At 32.7% G+C, this 15,871-nt stretch overlaps 1 protein-coding gene across 1 annotated transcript; it reads right to left on the reverse strand.

The window, feature by feature from the left end:
- Window positions 1-5,718: 5,718 nt before the first annotated feature.
- On the reverse strand, window positions 5,719-6,072 carry LOC133304454 (uncharacterized). Its single transcript, XM_061504491.1, has one exon. It carries the CDS (start codon window positions 6,070-6,072, stop codon window positions 5,719-5,721), a length of 354 nt encoding a protein of 117 aa, XP_061360475.1.
- Window positions 6,073-15,871: the final 9,799 nt, after the last annotated feature.

The raw sequence follows: 15,871 nt of genomic DNA on the forward strand, positions 1-15,871 counted from the left end.
GTGCATGTGGACATAAAAGGCAAAGAGAGGATGGACAGGAAGGTGAAAACCTTCAAAGCTAGCTTGGAGGAAATTTTTGCCAGACGCCATGCTTGAGTCTATCCAGATTCTCTTAGTTGCTATAAGTCTCAATTATGAGATTTCATTTTGGGAGTTGGATGTCAGGATATCTACATACAACAACCAAAAGGGTTTATAGCAAATGAGTAGGAACACACGGTATGCAAGTTATGAAAGTCTATTTCATAGACTTAAGCAAGCATCCAGGTCTTGAAACATCAGTTTTGATCAGGTTATCAAAATTTTGATTTTGAGAGAACCTTGATGAATGATGTGTATTTGTATGTAAAGGATACAGCGGAAGACAGTAGCTTTTTTGGTACTTTATGTAGATGATATGCTCCTTATTAGAAACAATGTGGAGGTAATATCAAGCATAAAGAGTTGGCTAAGTTAGTGTTTTGGTATGGAAGTACTGGGGAAGCCAATTATATTCTTGGTATAAAACTCTTATGAGACCGGAAGAATAAGTTGTTGGCATCACCTCAGGCTACTTACATTGACAAAACCCAAAATTTAACATGAGAATTCTAAGAGAAGAATTATAATTCTCAGATGTGGAATTCATCTTCCTAAGGAGTGACCAAAGACTTCTAAGAAGGAAGAATGCATGAGCAAGATATCTTATGCTTTGGCAAAGGTAGACTCACGCATATCATGTTGGGCATTAAACCAGACATCTGTCACGTAGTAGGAGTAGTGAGATAGTACCATTTTGAACCTAGAGGAATACTAGATTATTGTTAAGCATGTACTCAAGTATCTTTGGAGAACGAGAGATTATATGCTGGTATATTCTAGTGGGAGTCTTGAAAAGCTGAGTTTTCAAAAATTCAGTTATTTCAAGTGGATATTGACTCAAGAAAATCAACCTCGAGCTATGAGTTTTTCACTAAGCTCAGATAACATTAGAGGTGGATCTTGCAAACCCAGTTACTAAGTGTTTGCCTGAACTTGTGTTCGAGAGGCATGTTACTTCTTTGGGTCTTAGGAGGATCCCAGACTTCATTAAGCAAGTGGGAGTTATTGGTTTCATTGTGCTCTTGGAGTAAGACGATGAAACAATAAAATAATTTTTTGAATTTCATAAATAAGGTTTTATTTATTTATTTTGCGCACTATTTACAAACATAAAGGTCCGGATCAAATTGTGGAGTATATGATCATATGGATACGTTCATGGAGGACATGATCATAGGTTCTCACAATTGATGAATGGAGTCACAGTCGTTAAATAAAGTTGGGCACTTTATTCAGGCTGCAATATTTTATGAAATGATTTTGTCCGAATCATTGTAAAATATTGGTGTGAATTAACATTCACATTGAAAGAATCAAGGAGAGATTTGATTAAGGTTGTTTTTCTGTCATAAGGTATCAAATCTCCAGTTAACTATAGTTATGTGATTGCTCTTAATCCTGAGTTTATTATAAATAGGTAATCAAATAGTTTTCATTCTTTGATTTACCAACGGGTGAGGTTCGATCTATTGACGACCAATAACTCGGTATTTTGGGAGTGAGATTATTTGATTATCGGTATTTATGAGATAAACAACATGGAATTTGTAGGATATGTCCCCTTGATATGTTTCGGTACTTGGATATTAAAGACACTGGCCAGTGCATGTAATCCATCAGAGAAACTATCATAGTCAAGGGAATAAATAATTGATTGAGTTACAGAAAACTTGTCAATCAATTATAGACATTCTACAAAGGGGCGATGCATATTCATGTTATAAGTGTTGTTAATCTTGGAGTTCAAGTTCGGGCTTTTAGTGGAGTAGCACCGAATTAGATAATCATTCGTTGATTATCAGGAGCCTTGATTAATAACAGATGCATGGTAGATCCCCAAGCTAGCTTGAGACAAGGGATGGGGTATTTTTCGGATAGATGATGACTTATGGGTTACATGATCTTGGGTTTTACGACTCAAGTTTGTATCCAAAAGAGCAAGTGAGAGATTGTTGGGTTTGCTCTTTTACTAAAGCCCAAATGGGTTATTAGTATGAGAAGAGCCCAAGGAACCTAGAGCCCAATGAGCTAGGGTTTCTTGGAACCCATATAAATAGTTCCTCTTAAGTCATCAGCCTCCAAGGTCCTTTTTGTGAGAAAGAGGCAAGTTCAGAATCTAATCAGTGCGCCCACACACTTCCCCTTCCTCCTCGAGAGATAGTTTGGAAGATCTGCCACAGTCCAGCTTCAAGGAGGTTGTTCGTGCTGCGGCGCTGAGGTGAGCTGTTCGTGAAGAGGAATCCTACAAGGGAAGATTCTACACGAGACCTGCGCACCGAAAGGTAATTGTGAAACAAGGATGATTCGGTAAGCATACCAATGTACTAGGTCCTAAACCGCTTCCGCATAAATCTAAGATTTCCTACAATAACAAATTACTGTGCACAAATAATAATGGCTTAGGCAGAGTATGGAGAATGTGCACAGTGATAGCTAAAGAGGTAGAGAGCATAAAGTATATACCTGGTAGATTTGACCCCTTATTTATATGTGGTTTACTTGTAGATGTAGAATCCTGATCAAAGTTGGATTGTTAGGGGGATATGATAAGTTGTTTATCCATTATCCCTTAGTGATAGTCGATAACGTGCCTATTCTTATCTCTTTGATTGTCACTTGTTGTTAGGTTGTTGAGAACTATGAGCCCATAAGATAGGTCTAGAACACAATAAATATGATATACTACATTACACTACACTTCCTACAATTAATATGCTACACTAAAAAATTAAATAGAGAAGGATTAGAAATAAGGTATAGAACTTGAGAGAGAATCCCATGAAGAAGTTGTAGAGAAAGGAGAATATTGCAAAGTTGAGGGAGTGAGGGAGAAATTGTAAAGGAATGAAGGCTTATATAAGGGTGAAGGACAGACGACCACGACTTTAATTACCACGAGGTGTAGTATGGTAAGTCTTGCTGTCAGACACAAGAGGATATGTACATATTGGGTCCAATAAAGAGATAAGTCCTGTTGTGTCTAATAGCGAGATTTTGTTATTGCAGATTGAGAAATAATTTAAAAAACGAGACATTTTGATATTTAGATTATAAAAATTATCATGTATGGAGAACTCATTGTCAGACAATTTATTATTGTCACTTATTTCTGACATTACGAGCAATATATAAATTATGACTATTAATCTTTAAAAGATGAAAAAAGTGGTGCAAAGAATAAAAATATACTATTAGAATTATTTAAATTCATAATGGTTATAAGAAGTTGGGAAAATGACATGTCTTGCCTAACGGACGTGTTTTTCTGTTTGTGAACAAATGTAATTGTCTGTTATGACGTTCTTATTCTATAAATTTGGAGAACTCGACAACACTGGGTCAGCAAGATCTTTCATTTTTTTTTCTACATTTTTAAGAGGGGGGAGGGGGAATTGTTTTGACAAGGGCATCTTTGGGTTCAGATTCTTGTCCCTTTGATTTTAATTAAGGGTTTGTTTTTTCTTATGTTACTTTAGATAACTTTATCTAATGTTCATCAAAACGACATGTTTTTTTGACGGAAATCATAGTATTTTTGTAATTTTAATTTATTTCAGGGTTATAATAGTCTTTGTCACTCTAATTTTTTAACTTTTCAACATCAAAACGACGTCGTTTCGATGAACATTAAATAAAGTTATCTAAAATAACATCGGAAACTTTTTTTCCTTTAATTAATTATATTTCCGTCCAATATGCTTTAATTTTATGTCGTTGTAATTAAGTTTTAATCTTTTGTGTGCATTTCGTGTTGTTGCATTTACACGTGCTAGCTACTTGTAATCTTACTAGTTTAATTTGGGAAGCATGCCAAGACAAGACATCAAAAAGAAGAGTTCAATAAAACATAAAGGATGTGACTAGGCATAATTCTCATCCACTGCAAGGCTCTAAGGAAGGAACTTAATTACTAACAGCGTGAGGATTAAGATTATGAAACCCTTTCATATATATATATATATTCTGAAACTCTGGTGGACAAAAATAACTTCATGACATAAAGTTGGTAAACCTTAATAATATATAACTTCAGAATATATATAGTTTTAGATCAATTGTTTGGAAACACATGGATTTTGCTGTCACCTATATCTTTGTGCAAGGAATCATTAAGATATTAAAAAATGAAATAGACACACAGATTAGTGAGTATCGCTTAAACCATGTGCTCTTGATGTTAAACTTGTTGACCGTTCTTACAAAACCATGTGTGTTGGTGCTAATTTTGTTGACCATTAGTTGCGGAATTTTGTCTCATAATTTCCTTATTAACATATATGTGCTCGGAGAAAGTAGCTGACCTGCACATGGTTTCCCACATTTCAAGAAACACAACCTCTATATCGCACCTTCTCACACTCTCGTTTTAAAATAAAAACTATACTATATAATTAACTTTTATAATCACATTCATACAGTACAGACATTCAACCTCGAAGAACATCGCCATGCTAGACAGTGATGACTTCCCTTATTATGATATATAATGTAATATCATCCATCAATTTTTTTTAGTTGAATTGATTCTTTCTATGGTATTAGAGTTTCAGTGTCACCGGTTCGATCTTTGCTGCAAATTTTTTAACACAGGTAGGTGGATATGAGCATTGTCCACCCTTCAAGTTCAATGAGCTCTCATGTGAAGGGGCGTGTTAGTCTGTTAAATATATATAAAATTATTAATGTAACCTCATTTACCAGCTTAAACTTCTAGGTTGAATTAGTTTTTTACAATTCAATTTCATTAACAAGTTTTAATATTTGGTTATACTTGGCACTTCAAATGAGATATTTACATGAAGTACTTAAAAATATTACTTTGTTAGTGAGTGATATATAATTTCTTCCGAAAATCTTTCAAGAGATTAGAGGGGTCTTCTTCGACCCTATTGGAATACTGATGTCTAATCTCACTTAAATTTTCATGTAATTTTTTTCTTTGAGTTATTATAGTAAGAGAGTATAACATCTCAACCGAAGGGGAAAGACAAGTTGTGACTTGACGAAGAATTTAACCTCCAACATAAACATTATATTCGATTATTTAAATGCTTTAACTTTTTTTTAAAAATACATTGGAAATCGAACAAATTACCTACTACCCGCTAAATGCTTAACTTTTTTTATCGTGTGTCCCTAAGCCAATATTAATTAATAACGAACTCTTTGCCAATTTAAAATAAGCTTACAAGGTCCTAAGCCTTGGTCTTTAATTTTTACTCTTTAATTTTTCTTTCTTTCTTTTTGACCATCTATCAACATTTCATAAACATGTTCCAAACTGCAAAGAAGTAACATGCCCATCCTGACGGAAAATGAGATTTTTCAAGTGACTACTATATATAGTGAATTTAAAGTTATGCAAGTAACTAATTAAATAACGTTCGAAATTAGTTGCATCCTAGTACTAATCAAACAAAACTAACTACAACTGGTGCTTCAATATATATCAACAAGCTCTTAGACATTAGATTCCTCAACTGTGAAAATTTGTGAATGATACCCATCTTTTGTAGTGCATGAATTGAAAACTCAACTGTGATAAAAAAAAAATGGGAAACCCACAATTTTTTTTTTCCTGGGAAAAAGGGAAAGAAAAAAATATTGATCAAGAAGATCATCCTAGTGGTTTTTGACCTAATGAGAGTTCCCTTCTACTTGAACAATGGGACATGAAGTTCTTGTATTTGCCACAAACCTTGAAGAAAAGGCATAGAACTTATAGTAATCCTCATCCAATAAGCTCCCACATCCAGAGGTATCAAAGTTCAAGGAATAGCTCAATGGATCATAGCGACATTGGAACGAACCTTGTCTACTTGCACTAGAGGGTCGTAGTGTGCGGCTCCTACTACGTCTCTTGAGTTTTCTCATCAGTTTTGTCACCAGACAACAACAGTGACATGTTGAGGTGGTGGCAGCCTCAGCTTTGGCTGGCACAGTGGCAATAGTGGAGGTGGGAGTGGTGGCAGATTCATGTTGCTTCTTCATGATGGTGATGGTGGTGGTGTTCTTTTGAGAGCAGAGAAATGAAAGGGGAGTGAGTGTGAATAAGAGTGAAGGTGATTGATTCTCTTACATGCATTCTTGGATGGTAAGTGGAACTAGTATTTATAAAAGAGGAATGTACTATCTATCACATGATCCGCCAAAAGAATGGCATGAATCATATATTTATAAAATGAGAAGGAAGTTAATTTTACTATTTCCTTTTTCTTATAATTATTTTTTTATTTGTAAATCAAAATTAAATTAATATTATAAAAATAATATTAAGTAAGAGTAGTTAATTTAATGATAACAATTTAATTATAAGAGATAATAAGGAGAGGAAATTGTAAATATAATTTGTTATAGTTTGTTACATGAGAAATATTAGTCTCATGTTACATAAGAGTAGTTCTCTCATCTCATGTAAAATGAGAATAGTATTTTGCTTATTATATACGTATAAAGGCACATGGATTAATGCAAATCTTACAGAAGATCTGAAATAAAATTACAAAAAAGTAATAAGGTGAACACTAGTAGGCTAGCAGAAATATATCATTATATAAGTTGCTTTGACTGCAATCTGCATCAGCCACGTGATCACAATAATTAGTATGAATTTACAAAATATGTACTCATGAAATTATAGCTGCATTTGATTTTATGACCAAAAAAATAAATAATAACATTTGATTCGATAATGAGTAATGATGAACCTGCTGCGATGGCAGAGCAAAGCCCAGCATTTTTTTTTCCGGTTAATTATATTGTTCTTATTATTTTTTTACAGCTTTTGTCATTTTTTAATATATTTATTATCTTCAAATTAAATTTATAAACTGTTACTAATTTGTATTATTATCATTTTTAATGAAACGTTTAAAATTGTATTTTTAATTTAATTAAGTTAAATTAATTTACAGAATAAGAAAGTTATATAAAATTATGTTATTTTACGCAGTAAAAATGTTATTCTGTAGTATTAATACTGATATTTTAAAATCCGATCCGATTATCGATTCGGTTAAAGTATTACGTCACTGAATTTATATTAAATTATATAATAAATATATTATAAATTTTGACTAATAACTGAGGGTATCCTAATAATAAATGATAACATTACTCGTTTTCATAGATTGAGTTTGATTCACGTTGAAAACAGAATATTTTATCCAATTTTTAAAAATTGATTTAAAGGAGAAAATAATTTGATCTGCCGAGTTACATTCAACCCGCCAGTCACCAAGTCAACTGGCCGATAGTGATTCAATTGCATGACTAATTCAATGATCCGCTAAGAGAAATACTACTCTTATTTTATATGAGATAGTTATCTCATTTTCTTTCACTTCGAAAATTGTACCTCCTCTTTTTTCATTTTTTTTTTTTGCTTTTAAATGGTGGGCCCTACTTGAATTCTCTCTGTTACATGAGAGAACTACTCTTATGTAATATGAGAGTAATATTCCCCATCAATTAAACACTGATTAATACTCTCAAACTTTTGCTGCACTAATTCTTTTCTTTTCTTTTCGCATATATTACCAAATGCACAGAAAATGAGAAAATTTGACTAAAAAAAACTGGAATGTTAAAATGCAATTAAAATAAAAAATAAATACTATCATCAGAAATTAAAAATAATAATAATGCACTTATGCAACATGTTAAACTGACTCTAGGTATATCATAAGAGACAATCATGCAATTAATGTGTGAATCATAACATTTTTTAAAATATTCTTTTATATTATTAATCTAGATAAGAAAAATAATTGTAATTAAACATTATATTTGATAAAATCAGTTTAAGGAAGAAAAAAAACAGCAACATTTTTTAGCTTTTTAATTTCGGGCACAAAAGGAATACTTTTCTCCAAAAATTGGATCAGAAAATAAAATGATTACCATGCATGCTCTTAATATTTAGAATTATGTATATAAGTTTGTATATATTTATACTTCTGAAAATTATTATATTAAAAAAGTAAACAGAAAATTTTATTTTATGAATACATATCATGGTAAGTTGTAAGCTTAACAAGTTATATTAAAAAGTAATTATAGATTTATATATTAAGGTGTTCTTTTTTATTGTTTAACAATATGAGAAAATATTAATACTATGTATATCATTTATTGTTATTCTTGACAAAATTTGATTAGCATATATACAATAATACAAGTATACTCTGATATATATTTTAGTGTATTAATTTTATTACTTTTTTAATTCTTTCATAAAATAAAAATTATACTTGATCTCACATGACTTTACTTATTTGTAGAATATAGCGAGTCGTTGCAATTTTGGAGTTTGCTCAGCTGCAGTTTTGGAGTTTTACTCATCGGAAATAGAAGTATAATATTGTAGGAAAGTGTTTAGGTTATGTTATAGAGATAAAAATTATGGGACCCGTATTTTTTATTTTTTTAAAAATATGTAGAAATTCCACAATTTCTATCTCTATAACATAACCTAAATATTTTCTTATAACATTATTTTTTTTTTCCTTTAACGGTCATCCTCAAAATGTGTGTTTTGCATCTTAATAAAAAAAATCCCTTATGCAGCAGACTCTGGTGACTGCTAACGTTACATCCCTGCACTGATAATAATTTGACGTTCGGTTGTATTTATATTGATTTATGAAAATAATACAGTAGAAATAGTTTAGTAATAGGCTGATTTTTATGTTGTGTATTATTTTATGAAAAATAAAATTAAGATAATGAACCAATAGAGATTATTAAAAAAGTAAAAATAAATTCTTGTCATAATGGGGACAATATTTTATAACCTAGTTTAGTAGAAACAAATTAATAATGTATGTTTTCCTTTATTGTATTTTGTCCAATATTTACATTATTTTAATAATTAAATATAATATAATTTTTACAATTCGTTTTGTAAAGCATAATCACTTTTTTTTAATATAACTTGGAGAGTATCCCTATTCAACCTCCTCTGGTCTGAGGCTCGAAGGCTAATTACCGAAGGAAGGATAAGACTAATCTCCCTTTAAGAAGAGAGACACATCCTTTGGCCCCTAAAATTTTTCTAAAAATTTGTTTGAAACAGAATTTGAATCTCTGATTCAAATAAATTCTTGAAAACTTATTTACCAATTGAGTTACTTCGGAAAACTGAATTTTTCTAAATTTTAAATTTTCGGATATTATCGTAAACTGAATGTAAAAATCATATTTTTGAAATTTGAGATTCCCGGATAAATAAAAATTTCTTCTGTACCAAACGCCTTCCTAGATGTATTTAATTCGGTACATTTTTATTACATTTGAATTTTTTTTCAGTATTTTTGGAAAAAAAAAAAAAAGAATTTCCCTCCGCATCAAAAAATTTCTTCTTTTGAAAAAGAATATATCAAATTAAAAAAATTTATTCAATTACTACAAAACAAATGCAACTTGCAAGCAAAAGAACAATAGTCTACAGAGGACATAAAAAAATACAATGGCACACTGGCATGCATGACAGTGGCATATGGGCTATGGCATCCCACTAGTCAAGTCACCAGTCAATGTAAAAAGAAATAACTTGACTGCAACTGCAGTGCCTCGTTAATGCAAAACTATTATCATGGGACCCACTCATCGCCTTAACCTATTTTTTTTTTTTAATAAAATCCATAGAGCCAGAGCACTATGATACAGTAGATTTTAGGTCTTAGATTCAGTTTGATAACAATAATTTACAATGACAAGCAAATATATTTTATTAATAACTGGTCAGGCTTTGACAAAGTTACCTCTTTTATGATCAGCATATCATTCACGCATGTGCAGTCAAAAAGTAACATGATGTTAATGATTTGAGTACAATATTATTAAAATATTAAAATACCCTGTATACCTACAATAATATTAATTTGAAAAATGGTACTGATCAATACTTGGATTGAGAGAATATATATATATCCATGGAGGCTAACGGTGTTAAAGAAACAAGTGTCTTTTAGCTAGTGTTTGGTTGAAGGTTTATTTTGAGATTGATGAAAAAATGTAAGTGGATATTAAAAAATATCACGTTTGATTCAGATTTTTTCAAAAAAATACTAGGCAAATAGGATAGATGGGGAAATGACTTTTGTGTTGATTTTTGGATGAAATTTACTGTTACAGAATACCACTTGAGATGTGGTATTTTGAGATAAGGAAGTGAAAAAACAGGTGCGAAGTTTCTCACGAACATATATTTTACAAATTTAAATAAATTTCCCTGGTAATATTTCGGTCAACCAAACAACTTTTTTTATATTTTCCTACCAAATTCATTTTCTAACTATTTCCCTAGTATTCAAAAAAAATTTCCTCAACCAAACACTTCCTAAGGGCCCTTTGTTAGTCAGATTCTTTTTTTCTTCTTTGAAAAGTTGGGTATGGAGAATTAGATATTCATGTTTGATAACAATAACGGCTACACTTTACGGGGTAACATTTTTGTCCATTTTTTGTAGTTAAGTGTAAATTTTGATAAGGACACGTTATAAATTATTCCATTGATAAGTTGGTATCTTTTGTTGTCCGAGAAATAAAAAAGTAGCAAAATAATCTGGACGAAATTAATTCCACTTTTGTGTGTACTATTTGTAAAGTTGAGATTATTTTTATAAAATAATCTCATATTCCTATTACTATTTCACAATCAACCAAACATTAACTCAGAAACTTATCCAAATATTTTCGGAATAAATTTTGGTCAACCAAACACATTTTTGTAACTTACCCAGGACGAAATATTTCCCACCATATTCCGGTAAAGTTATTTTCCCGGTGAATTTTTTTTTCTCTTGTACCAAACGCCTCCTAAGGTATCTGGCTCGATTGTTGAATGTTTGAGTTTATATATCTAAAATTGATTATTGGAATCAGGTTTGGATGAATTTATATAAAAACTCCTTTAATAAAAAGTTATCAGGCTTCAATTCAAAAGTCTGACCTTAAAGTCTCTCAGCGCCTAGTATACTAACTTTTATTTGGGATAGGTTATTCTGCCTACTTTTATTTTGCCTTCCTCTTTCAATACCATTAGATTACAATCTCATCCAAAGGTGGAGATTTATAATATGAAATAAACTCTTTTACCTTTTTGTCTCTCCTACTGTCTCTCATTCTTTCTCTCTCATCCCCTTTCTCTTTCTTCAATAGTGCTTCAACATCAAAAAAAGGTGCAAGTTTTTTTCTCAATTCATCCAACCCAACTATTGTTATAATCGTGGATTAATTCAAATGAAGGGTTATTTGTGATTTTTATTTTTTTGTAATTTTGTGGTTTCTGTTGTGTTCAATTATATCAGATTCAAGAAATTTTGAAAATTATACTTATCCAACAGAACTATCAAGTCATTAATCATTGCATGGATATAGATTCAACTATAAATTCAGGTTGTAAATTATGCAAATCGATAGAGAGAGGGAGGAGAGAGAAAGAGTGTGGGAGACAGTGAGGAAAAAGAAAGAGGAAAATGATTTATTTTATTCTGCAAATCTCCACCGTTGGATGAGATTGTAATCTAACGGTTTTGAGAGAGGTAGATAAATGTAGGCAGAATAATCTATCTCTTTTTATATTTTTTTATATTACTCATAATAGTTTTCTCTCTCCTCAATCTATTTCACTCTATTAAATGATTTTATTCTATATTATATTGTTTGGATATACATTAAATTTATGAATTTTTATGAAATTATTAGTATTGTTGATTGTATATTCCATTTGAATAATTTTTTGTTGATTTAATCTTTTTAATAGGATAAACCAAGATTTTATTTTTTGTAAATAAGACATACCACAAATCGATAATTATATTTATAACATGTAACAAGTAACATACTAGGTCAGACTGACACATTTAAATACAGACTTAATCTTTTAAGATCAAAGTCTGACCCGACTTGGCTCGTTAACACGAAGACTAGTGTTTGCCAAAGCTTTTGAAGATAAGTTTTTGTATAAATCTAATGCATCTAATTTGTTTTTTAAAAATAAAATAATGCATGTAAGTTATAATTTTATGCAAAAATTTATCCCCATGAATCTGTATCAGTCCAAGGCGAAGCAACTGGTTCATGTGGCTTCCTTGAGTTGAAAGATGTGAGTGGTAGAGGACCTCTTCTTACAATTATCACTATAAAGTAAACTGGGCAATCTTTGTCTATTTCCTCAACGTGAATGCCTTTATATAGTACTAGTGGTCAGAGACTACACTCAAATGAGTGAACGGCACACATAACATTGAGCAATACACCAACGGAAATTGATTTATAAATTATTTGACTTCAACTTTTATTAAATGATTATATTAGGACTTAAAAGATTTTATTGGAAGCAAAATAGTACTTAAAAGGAATTTAATCTATTTAGAAGTTCTCCAATATTTTTTTTTTATTTCACTACAAATTGGACTTTAAAAATAATGATGGTGCAAATTGTATCTTTTAGGTAAACTTTTTGTTACAAAATAAATTAAAAAAATAAATTACTATTTCCTAACTACTAATTTACTCTGCTATTTTTTAAGGACTAATTTAATAATCTACTTAAACATTTTCATATTCAATTATTGGTTATGATAAGTTAATATTCAATCTTATGGCATTTCCTAACTTCTAAACAGAAACAACTTATCATTTTCTAAACTCATTTACAAAAAAAAAAATGTACAGGAAGCTGTACAACTTTACCTTTATATTTAATTTCATTTTGAATAATAGTTTTGATTTAGTAAACACTTTTATTTAATTAATTTTATTATACCATTAAAATAATTTAATTATAATAATAATTATTATTATTACATAAGAAGTTGAGTTCTTTCAATAGTATGTTAAAATATGGTTAAATAATAATATAGAAAATCTTTGCATTAACAAATTGATAAGTGATCAAAATTAAACTCATTTAAAAATGGCCAAAGATTACCTATTTCCTTTATTCATTAAAATAACTCGAATGCTCACCACCAGCCTTAACTCATGTTTCACAAAGTTTCTTTAGGAACTAGAAATTTCAAAATTAAATTAAGTAGAAAGAGAAAGAAAAAAAGCAAAAAGAAAATAACCACTGGGCTTTTAAACCCATCTAAGTCACGAGCTGAGTCAGGTTTAGGACCATGATAACTTGTGGGCCACATTCCAATCTATTTTGGAATTCTCTATTTGTTATTACTCCGTAGAGTCACCCCATGCTCAATTCTACAACCATACTAGAACGCATTGTCATAGTAATGAGCTAGCTACTTCGATTTTATTTTATTTAGTGCATTCCCTAGTATGACATTTCTCTTTTAGGCTTCGGAATGCTTGACCAATTTCAGGATGTATCATTTTTTTTGAAAAATTTACGATCATTTAAGCCATTATAGTGAATTTAAATTACATTATGTAAAATATTAATATGTGACTAAATATGTGCTCAATCATTTTCAAATTTGAATCTTCAGGTCATGGTTTGAATTTGACGGAGAAGATATATTCACCGGTTTATCAATTTTCCGACTAGTTGGATACAAACTCTAATCACTTGATGGTGATAGACTATGTATAACTTGGATAAATTTGCAAATGTAAAAGTGTGCAATTATCACTACTGAAAATTGAATGGTTCTGCAATATTTCAATTTATTTGTCACGCACAAACCATTTGTGATGTTGAAGGGGTTTAGTTCAGATCTGGAATATAGAGAAGGAGAGATTCAAAGGTGAATAACCGTTTAGAGAGAAGTAAGGAGGAAGAGAGAGAATTGTCCAATTTTTTCTCTCTATTCTGTTACGCCCCCAGGGCTATTTAATATAATTTTTCTTACAATGTTTTTCTATTACACTGTTTAACTACTCAACTCATATCTATTTTTAGACAATGGGCCTTACAAGTATTTAAACACTATGGGCCTTACAAGTATCCTTACAAGTATTTAAAGACAATGGGTACAAGTATTTAAAGACAATAGTCCTTTAGGTACGCAGGCTTTCTTCTATTGCGATTGGGCTCACCCACTTGGGTCACAACAACTCCTTCCTCATCAGAACAAACCTCGCCCACGAGGTTGGATGGCCCAGAAACGTCCAAAGCGTCTTGTTTGGGTGGAACACAGCTGGCAGCCATGACAGGAGAGGCTGAGACAATAGGGACAGGTGGCTGTGCTTGAGCGGTTGTCAAAGGGATAAGAATCTGGCCCAACGCACCTTGATTGGCTGAGGACTCTGAGGTTTCTGGATGAGGATTAGGTGTGTCCTTTGGCATAGAAACCTGTGAGTCATTAATGGCCAGCACTACTTCATCAGAAACGGAGCTGACCTTTGAGTGATGAAGGTGCTCCAAAGAAGAGACCTTGGTTCGTGGAGGAGCCTTTAACAACGCCGCGTCCTCCCACGTCGAATCCTCCGGCGACAACCCTTCCCACTGGACAAGGACTTGGGCCACTGGACGACCGTGTCTCCAAACGTTGCGCTGAGAGAGCAGAGCTGTTGGTGTGTGCTGTGGCGGAACAGTGCGTAATTCCGTAGGGAGATCATGAACCTGATAACGATGAGTTGGAAAGAACGGCCGCAATAGAGAGGCGTGGAACACGGGATGAACCCGAGACGTTAGAGGAAGCTGAAGACGGTATGCAACCTTCCCAATACGTTCAAGCACTCGGAACGGCCCATAAAAACGTAAGCTGAGCTTGTTACAAGAACTACGGTGCAGGGTGAGCTGCCGGAAAGGTTGTAAGCGAAGAAGAACCAAATCTCCCTCATTAAAGGTGATGTCTTTCCGTTTCTTGTCTGCATGTGCTTTCATCTCAGCTTGGGCTTTATGTAGACTGTGTTTTAATGATGACAGGATCATGGACCTGTGATGAAGATCTGAGTCCACTGCTTCAACCGAAGTGGAACCCAAGGTGTAGGATAACAAATCCGAAGGAAAACGCCCAAAAGTCGCCCGGAATGGAGAAGTTCCAGTACACCGGTTATGAGCAGTATTGTAATGAAACTCCGCCCAACTCAAGAACTTATGCCACGCAGTCAGATTCTCATGAACAAAACATCTGAGGTACTGTTCCAAAGTTCGATTAACCCGCTCCGTTTGACCATCCGTCTGTGGGTGGTAAGCGGAGCTAAAATGCAACTGTGTGCCCTGAAGTTTGAATAGAGTTTGCCAAAACTCACTGAGAAAAATAGGGTCTCTGTCAGAAACAATGGAACGGGGAAGGCCATGCAACTTCCCCACCGTGTCCCAAAACACCGTAGCTACTTTAGATGCAGAGTATTTCGTCGGTAAAGCCGCGAAATGGGCCCCCTTTGTAAGTCTGTCCACCACCACCATAATCGCCGTAAACCCAGATGAAGTTGGAAGATGTGTGACAAAATCCATTGTTAAGTCGGACCATATGAGTTCCGGCATGGGTAACGGCTGTAGTAATCCGTAGGGGCCATGATTGGGCGATTTAGCTTTCTGACACACTTCACAGTGTTGAACAAACTCCTGAACATCTTTCTTCATTTTGTTCCAGGTGAACTTGGCTGCTAAACGGAGGAAAGTACGTCGAACACCTGCGTGGCCCCCAATTTTGGAAGAGTGGAAGTCATGTAGCAAGAGTGGTATCAGTGATGAAGCTGCTGGAATGTACAACCGGTGATGATGAAAAAGCAATCCACTTTGGAGCTGCCAGTGAGGCCATTTAGATGCATTGGATTGTAATTCATTACAAATTTGTGCAGCATAGGGATCTGCTTGTAAATCAGTCTGTATGATGGAACTATAATGAGATGTAGGTGTAGACAAAATCAACAG

The sequence above is a fragment of the Gastrolobium bilobum genome, unplaced genomic scaffold (assembly GCF_033153095.1).
Source record: "Gastrolobium bilobum isolate Gb01-03AN ecotype WA unplaced genomic scaffold, APGP_CSIRO_Gbil_v1 utg11839, whole genome shotgun sequence".
Lineage (NCBI taxonomy): Eukaryota > Viridiplantae > Streptophyta > Magnoliopsida > Fabales > Fabaceae > Gastrolobium > Gastrolobium bilobum.

Excerpts from the sequence above, each read along its gene's own strand:
- LOC133304454 (XM_061504491.1), bottom strand. The coding sequence starts at position 6,072 with ATGAAGAAGCAACATGAATCTGCCACCACTCCCACCTCCACTATTGCC.